The 9,346-nt window shown below is 39.8% G+C and overlaps 1 protein-coding gene across 1 annotated transcript; it reads left to right on the forward strand.

Moving 5' to 3' along the window:
• On the forward strand, positions 1 to 9,346 carry mal2 (mal, T cell differentiation protein 2). The gene is made up of 4 exons (XM_033640085.2): positions 1 to 384; positions 2,558 to 2,728; positions 5,594 to 5,794; positions 6,984 to 9,346. Exons 1-4 carry the CDS (start codon positions 268 to 270, stop codon positions 7,053 to 7,055), a joined length of 561 nt encoding a protein of 186 aa, XP_033495976.1. The 5' UTR covers positions 1 to 267; the 3' UTR covers positions 7,056 to 9,346.

A 9,346-nucleotide genomic window follows, 5' to 3' on the forward strand; every position in this document is an offset into this window, starting at 1 on the left:
TTGTGTTTATTTCTCACACAGACGCACTGTATTAGGTTTACAAACCGGGCACCTGGGTGTAGGAGCTTCCGTGAGGTCCTTGAATGCAGCGTCGGTTTCCAGGGAGTGGCCCCTGCACCTGTCCGACCTGTTTGGGGGACACATGACTCCGAAGGAATTTCCTCCGCTGCTCCCGTCCTTTGTTGAGCGGAGTCTGTTTAGTGGGAGACAGAGGGTGAGAGCCAGAGGAGAGGGGGAGATAGAGAGAAGACAGAGGGAGATATAGAGATGTCGGAACCAGCCACTAACCCCGCTGCCACCTCGTTCCCTGCGCCAACTATTTCTCTACCTTTGGGACTGGAAGTACTGAGAACTTACTCTGGAGCTCTTGTCTGTGTAGAAATAGTAAGTGTGTTTTTATAAAGAGTTTAATAATGATGTATGTTGTATTCTTCAATCTACCAGTGACCTCTGTGGTGTTGTGGAGAGAACATGCAGTCACTATTTCTTTATTAATAATTAATAACCTTATGTTGCTCAAGTCCAGTTAGACTTTCAGTAGGCTGAAACACGGTCTATCCTCTGTGATGTGCGGTGTACTCAGTCTTTAAGTGTTGCTAACACTCTGATCGTCACTGTGATTGCCTGAGGCTGGCTGTAGTTGCTTATGTTTGACAGTCAAAGCAAGGTTAAATACCGCCTCGAGCTGTTTTTATAGTCCAGTGTGGGCCTGTAAAATATTAAACTTGCAATGTGCATCACCTCCTCTAACAATATTGAAAAAGCCTCTTTATATGCAAGCTGTGAGCTTATGATGATTTGACTACTTATCTGTAGGCCTGTTTGCAGTTGCAGGCCTGTACAGATAGGCCTTCAGGTGGAAACAGAGTCATTTAAATGCAGAGTTGAGGCTGTTATCAGCCTGTACCCAATGCTAAAGCCTTTGCCACAGTGGTGCCTCCAAAGGGAGGCTAAGGGGGGCACGGCCCCTTGATACAATTGCTCACCTCTGCACTGGACCCCCTTAGCAAAAATAATGGAGGCTAATATTACTGTATTTAAGAGGCTGTGGCATGCTTATGTAGTAGTATCTTGTGAAACTAGACAGTACCACCTGTCTCAGTATAGCTTATCAGTAAGGGGGCTAAATAATGCTCCAGATTTAAGCGAAATTTTGGGAACAGCTGACATGGGTATTTTTAAAGGGGTCCTTTGAACACTCACAATCATGCTCAAGATATCCAAAAAAAATGGGTTCTATGGTTACCCACAAGTCTTCCCCAAACGTGAGAAGGCTCACCCAGCTACCAGTCAATATTTTGTTCCTTACAACCAATATACTGCCTTAAATTAAAAATTTTTTAGGAGAAGGACAGTGAGCCTATTTGAAGAGCAATAAATTGCCTAATGCGCAGATACATAACACATTAATAAAGGATAGTTGTGGAACTCAACATGTTAACTGTACTGGTGTTAGTCTATGCATATCAGATATTTAGCCATATCAACTGTAAAATAAGAAAGTATTTCAGTATGCAATTCCTTAACTTTCCTTATCGACATAGTTTTTAACTACCCTATATTCTAATTTCAAATTTCTGAAATTCAGTTATGGCTTTTTGGTTTGGTTTGCCACCCCAGACTGCCATAACACTGACATGCAGTGAATTTTCTTTAGTGTTTTAATCAATTTTGTTAACTTCATGTTTAACCCATTGTCCAAAACAAACTGGAGAACATAATGTATAGTCTCCCTTGCACCACACATGGTGCTTTTAGCATGAGACAACATTGATGTGAAAAGCAGAGTGTATTATAAGCAATATTTTAAGATAAATATACCTCACAATTATAGATGCACTAATTAGATGTTACTTATCCACATTTAATACAGCTTCAAATCATATCATAAAATTTGGTGTTCATTTAGTCACAGCGGGCTGGTACACCTCAGCTGTTTCTGGTCACCTAACATAAATCAAATGAGTTCCACTCAGCAAGGTATTTAAATAATTTAAAAATTTAAATATGGCAGATCAGGAATTGAGGCCGTGTAAGTTGAGGTATCGTCAAAGTACACTACACTAGTGTTGTCAAAAATAATGATTTATTGCTACATCGATTTTGAATATTTGAAATGGTTTCAAAACTCAGTATTGATACACCGGTACCAGCTGTGCTTTTTCACTTTGTCTTATTGTTAATGTTTGCTACAGTCATTCTGCTGTCCTCTGCTACTAACCAAGAAAAGAAAAATCTTTGTTTGACTTTTAATAAAAATGAATACGTTTTATGCCCTCTATTTTTCTCCATTGTATCGAATATTAATATTTTTCAAGGTATCGTGTGGAAGTTAAAAATTCCAGTATTGTGACAACACTATAATACACCATACCAGTAGTATCTGTATTATACCTGGTGTCTCCCTGGTGTGTCATAAATAGTTAACAAACCTGTAACTGTACAAATGTGTCCACTGAAACATAATCAATGATTAATTGAGTCCAAGCTCTCTCTGTCAAAGTGCTGAATTTCACAGAATGAAATTAACTGCTTCTGTGCTTGTGTCTATCCCCAGTTATTTGGTGGTCTAGTATGGATCCTGGTGGCTTCCTCCAATGTGCCCGTGCCTCTGCTGCAGGGCTGGGTGATGTTTGTCTCCCTCACCACCTTCTGTCTCTCCACCGCCTACCTCATGCTCCTCCTCACCGGCCTGGCTGACCGCATCAACACTGACTGGAATTCCTTGGTGAGCTGTAGATCAATGAGCTGTCAATTATTCAGCTAACCTGTCTGTGTCCATCTGTCTTCCCAGTCGTTGATTCATCCTTCTGTCTGTATGTCTATCTAGCTATCCATTCACAGCTGTCTGTCTGTCTGTTACACCGCCTGTAGATCAGTGGATTAGTGTGACACCATTGATAGGACTCTGTATTGCATCACGCAGAATAGCTCCATAGTGCTAAATGTCTAAAACTCCACGGGGAACCTTTAAGATGTCTGTCAGCATTTGAGAATGTTGCCATGGCAGCAACTGTTGTTTCTGGGCGTGAAAGTCAGAGATCCAGTTTAATGGCAAAACTGCAAGTCAGTGTTATGGCAGTGACATTATTTTAGTTCAACTCATATTATGAAGTGTCAGCATATCAAACGGTGACTGTGCTACAAAATTGGACCTCAGTTAACTGTCCCAAAGCACATTAATGTTAAACAGTAGTCTAATATACAACGATCTATTGTACATTCTTAATGTATGAAAAGAAAGTTATTTTCATGTCGTTGTGATTGCTTATAGATTGCATGATGTTTTCACATATAATTTTCATGGCTGATATTATGTAAGTTCAGCTGTGAGGAACAGAAAGAAATCCATTCGTGATTTCACCACCTCACCACACAGCACTTGTCCAAGTGTGGGCACACAGATGCACGTTTGACGCATTGTGTTATTATATTACTCACAATATCATGTGTCAAGTCTTAGAGGAAATAGGTCTTTCACATCACTTATCAGTAGTGTGTATATGTGTCTGCAAAACTACATTTTTTAGCTTAACACAAAAACATACTCCATGAAAAGAACTTGTTAATGTGTCACTGACAAAGATACTACAGACATTGCGTTTGTAGCATCTAAGACAATCTAATAACACAAACTCAAGGGATAGTTTGAAACAGGTGCTCACTGATACACTAAAGTTCACAAACTGTGTCTTCAGGGTTATGATCGAGTTACACAGTGAGGCAGGTCCTTTTTTCATAGGCAAGGATATTCCCACAAAGTTTTATGCCACTTATTCAAAGATAAGCGGTTACACTTCCTCATCTTAAAATGACTCAGACATTTTAACTATGTGAATTAAACCACTAATGTCTACTGGCAACTTTTATTTCCATGTTCTGGCTGATTAAGTGCCAATGACCAACCACAACCCCAGCTGATGTCGGTGACCGCTTTAACACATGCAAATCATTGTTTTAAAGAGGGCTTGAAAGACTTTCTAGCATCAATTACAGCTCTGGAGATTTGTAATTTAGGCAGAAATGGTAACTCAGATTGTTAGAAGTTGTATAAACGTCTACATTTTTTGATCTGAAAGACAAGACCCATCAGAATAGCTGCACTCTAAGCAGACCACAAAATCCCATGGAACTGATGCAGAGCTAGGATTTAATGTGGAGACACAATACAGCACCAAGAGTAATAGAGCTACATTGATCGGTCGAGTAATTATTACCCAATAAATAGAAAATGTATCACTTAATGACTTTGACAATGGAGTCATTTGCTTGCCATTGTTTTACATTACATAAAATTAATTCTCTTTTTGTTGTGGGCTGTTGGTTGGTCAAAGTTATACAGTATTGACATCAAATTGGACTTTTGGAGATTGTGATGGGGATTTTTAATTGTTTTATAGAACAGCTGGTTAATCATTTGACGGAGCTAATAGTCCTCAGCCCAACTGATAAAAAAGTAGCGCTGGGCGATGTGGAGAAAATCAAATATCCTGATATTTTTTTGGACCAAATACCTCAACATCGATAATTATGATAATATTGTAGGGTTGGCTATTGGTGCTTTTTGATAAATTATTATTAGTACTTTGGATATGATAGCTAACTGGGTAAAGGCAAAAAGCAGAAAATAGCCAGTCTGGTAAGTTTGAAAAATTGCAGTACTTTACTGTAATTTGGCCTTTAAAACCGGGAAAAGACAAAATGTAGGATTATGTTGCAGCCCTATTGTGAAATAGCTCCTGTTGTATGTACTGTACAGTGTAAACAGTAGCCCAGCTGTAAACCTAATGAGCATAGCCTACTTATTATATGTAAAAAATCTTATATAAAAATGAGTCAAGGCTATAGGCAGTCCATTTACCTTGCTTAAGATGTATTAATAATGCACCCTAGAGCCTACATGTAGTCACAGAGTACAACATATAGAATGTAAATAACATGAAATCACTATTACAAGAAAATCTCTTAGCATTGGAGAGCATGTTCCATTAGTGCAATAAGTACAGGTGTGAGAAATATATATTTAAGTGCCATGTTGCTGTATTATGTCACAAGTGTGGGCTCTCAGACAGAGCCAGCCTCGCCTCAGGCTCCCGGCCCTGCTCCCAGGAGTAGCCAGGCGTGTGGGGTTGTTTGTTTTCGGCCGAACAATGAGTGACATGGATGATGAGCTCACACCAAAACGCAACAAAGGCCCGCCTGTAGTCCCGCCAGGCTCGCAACACAAACTCTCATTAACCTTCTTTACTCTCTGGCACACCCTCTGCCTCTCTCTGTGTCGTTAATCCCTCTCTCTGTGTCGGTCTTTCTATTTTCTTTCTTAAAACGATGGTTTCCACATCAGCTAAACCTCTTCAGTTTATTGTATTTTTATTCTCCTTCCTTTATCTGACATGTTATGCTTTATTGTTCATGTAAGAGCTTGATTCATTGACAGATAGCCTGGTTTGTTATGTGAATGCCAAAGTTCAGATGGCTGATATTTGTCTGATAACTGTCCAATACAATAAAACTTAGATGTTGATAATACGTTGGTCCAATCTACTGCTACTACTTGTTTTTTATTTCTAATGCAGTCTTCTTTTCCCCACAGGATGTGATTTACCATTTTGTCGCTGTGCTTTTCTACTTTGCTGCCTTCGTTTTGGAGGCAGCAACGACAGCAGCAAACGGAGGAGCTCATGTCAAGCCCCTGCCTAATAGCACTGACACTGTCATGTGTATAACCTACCCTCGGGGCAATATATTCACAGTCCTGAGTGACAGGCAATACAGTATTAATGTGGCAGCCACGGTGAGTGCTATATATCTTTAAAAAGAATAAGTCAGTATAATTTGTGCATTTTAATTCATATTATTATCATATTGCAGTACTATCTGAATGAATATAGCCTAATGTGAGACACCTTTGTGACGTTCTGAGGTAGGGGAGCTGCTGAATCTTCAACACTCAGCAACTCCCACCATGACAATCTAGACTGATAAATAGCACTACAGATAAGAGGAAAAATATGTGTTTTTGGTTTTGGGTGGAACCGTTGGAGTGTCGAAGTAAAACTAAATCTGACTTCAGCCGTATAGTTCTTTTTCCAAATATCCAAATTCTTTTGAACAACACTGTACAACAATGAAGACAAAATATTCTGGATATGGTCGCTGCCATCTTGGGCTAGTGACGTCATTTGGAGTCAGTCTGTACAGTTGTGATCACCACGGTATCGGGTTCCCGCCCATACACCCGTTTGACTAATCACGAGCAGCGTTGTTTGTTTTTGTTATTAGTTTGGTTGCAATAAACACCTGAACATACATACATCAGTGTGATATGGACTACCTAAAATGATAGAAACCATTTTGGGAAAACTTGATTTGATGTGCACTTGAGTTTTTAGCTAACATAAAGGGGGGCAGGGGCTATGACCTATCCTGCAGCCAGCCACCAGGGGGCGGTGGCTTTGCCTTCACTTTTATGGGGGGTGTCATGTCTTCAATTTTAATTATACAGGCTATAGCATATACAAAGTAACCCCCCTGTTCACTAAACTTCAGCTTTGGTCTTGTGTGTATTTAGATTTTTGCATTCACCTTGTCCTGATATCAGCTAAAACTGTGGGCTGTGTGATCAAAAAAGGAAGTGCTAGCCACTTTCTCTGACAGATATGCAGTAGGTTATGTTAGGTTACGTGGGGTGAGATTGTACTTTAGGTTCACAAAATATACCCAAACCATGTGCTGGCCCAAGATCTAAATTGAGGAGCTCATGCAAAAGGCAACACTTCTGTGCTGCATTTCCATATTCTCTCTATATTGTATGTCAAAGAAAAGGCCATTTGAAATGTTGAAAAGTTTTGAATAATGATTATTTAAGCCATTTATCATGCAAAAAACATTTTCTAGTTAAGGTTATAAAATGTTTCACAGAGCTTTTCTAACATTTCATATATTTGTTGTTTGCTTTCTCTCCTTTTGTCTCCTTGTCCCAGATATTTGCATTTGTGGTGACACTATGCTATGGCTGCAGTCTGGTGATGGGCTTCAAGAGGTGGAGGATGTAGCCTTGAAAACCAGCGTAAACTAGTTTTGTAACTGCTTCATAACTTCAGCATGTATTTAAACATCAGCCACACTATCCAGAGCTCGACAGAGAGCATGGCTATTGAGTTCAGTTCAGTGCAAACTTTGTTATTTCCTGATGGGAAACAGCAAAGCTTTAGATGATAAAATTTCTGCCTTAGTCAACACATTTGTTAAGATTTCTGGACAATATTATTCCTACAGGTTTCAAACAGGTTCAGTCTGGGCTGTTTAAGTCATTTTAAATAATAGCAGTCTACAATGTTCACATAACTTTATATATGAACACTCTGAGGCAACACAGAGTGATTTTGCAAGATGCAATTAATGCTTGTGACAGTTATGGTTTTGTTTTGCCACCCACTTTGTTAATCATACAAATATTTCCCCATACTCTGTGTAACATCCTCGTTGGAGGGAATATTTCCCATTTCCAATACCAAGAAATATGCCAATGTATGCTGCTATAAGTTAGTATGCACAGCTAAACGTTAATGTGATGCAATTTCATCGAAAGACTTTAATATTGCCCCATTTCCTGAGTCACATCCTCATTGGAGGGAATATTTCCCATTTTTAATACCACAAAAAATGCTTCTGCATGCTGCTAATCGGTTATGCACTACAGAACAGTAATGTGATAGTGCAATTTGTTTGAAAGAGCCTTTAAGGCAATGTGACGTTTTCACTGTCCTCCAGTAACCTTGGTGCTAAGAAGCTGTAAAATCACTCTATGTTGAAAGCTGGAGTGCTGAACTTTGTCTCCCCCCTCTGGCAGTGAGAGTAATTACACAAACACTGTTGAAGTGTGCTTATGATGAATGCCTGCAGGTGAACTTGAGCTTTTGTTTTTTACTTGTTTTTATGTAGATGAAGAGCTTTTGGAAAGGTGCAAAATGAAAGTATTGTTTTTCCTAAAAAATATATTGTGAATTAATCATTTTTTAATTTTTGTGGGGCAAATGGTCAGCTCAATGTCTGCCCGGTTGCCATGAGCTAACACTTACACCAAAATTGCCCATCTTTGTTGCTAAATCTGTTAATAACTGTTAGGTAACGTTAGCTGTAGGATGCTAACAGTTTGCCCTGTAAATCTGTGTGTGCAACAGACTCTGTCCCCGGTGTGGAGCTCACACTCCTGCAGCAGCAGTCTCCTAGCGGATGTAGACACAGGGGGACCACAGATGTTTCACAATAAACAGAGCAAGAGCAGGACAGATCATAGAATAAAGGTACTATATGCCAGCACAGAGTCACTCTCCACTCGACCATGACACGTGCAGGTTGTGCAATAAACGGGCAACTACTTATGCTTCGAGCAACAGCACTGTGGTGATATTAATGCAACAAAAGAGGGAAAGGGGAGTGTGACATCTTGTAGCTATTAGCTGCTTTAATCCTTCCTCTGAATGCCAAGCTACCTTTCTAACTGGAGCATCTACACCAGAAACTTTTCTCAAACGCTTCCTATTTTCCTCCAGGGTCCTAGCTAATCTTCAATCGCTATTGTCTCTCCCCCCTTCCTGCCTATTTAGCTCTGGCTGGTTGACGTAAAACGCATCACTTGTGTGCTAGCACAATAAATTTGCCGCAGACATTACAGACAAGGGTGGCATGGTGGTTCGGTGGTTAGCACTGTCACCTCACTGTCACTTCACTGGGTACTCCGGCTTCCTGCCACAGTCCAAAGAATGGCATGAATGGTTGTCTGTCTCTATGTGTCAGCCGTGCAATAGTCTGGCGACCTGTCCAGGGTGTACCCTAGTTGTCGCCCACTGATAGCTGGGATAGGCTCCAGCCCCCCCCCCCCCCCCCCCCCCCCCCAGCCCCGCGACCCTCAAGAGGATAAGCGGCTACAAAAATGGATGGATGGACATTACAGACACCAGGTTTTCCCCAGTGGTGATAGACTTAATCAGCAATGTGTGAATTCATTTTTCAAAGGCTTGAATGTAACAGACAAGTTCTGCACTCCAGCTTCAACACAAATGTTATTACATTTTTATATGGCCACTATTTAAAATGTGAGTTAATCTAATATTTGAATTTCAAAGTTGTTATCTTTTAATGTGAGCAATTTTTGTCAAATTTTCTCAGTATATTTTAAATAACTATTTTTCACAATATTGTTGACTAATGTTTCTCAGTGCTGTCCTATGTGTCTAACTCCACTGACTTACTAATAAATATCATTTGACCATTTATTTGGTTAAATAGATTTGTCATTTTAGTGACTTTTACTGCAAACTGATCATTTAATCTGACCATCAAT

This window comes from Epinephelus lanceolatus, chromosome 10 (assembly GCF_041903045.1).
Source record: "Epinephelus lanceolatus isolate andai-2023 chromosome 10, ASM4190304v1, whole genome shotgun sequence".
Classification (NCBI taxonomy): Eukaryota; Metazoa; Chordata; class Actinopteri; order Perciformes; family Serranidae; genus Epinephelus; species Epinephelus lanceolatus.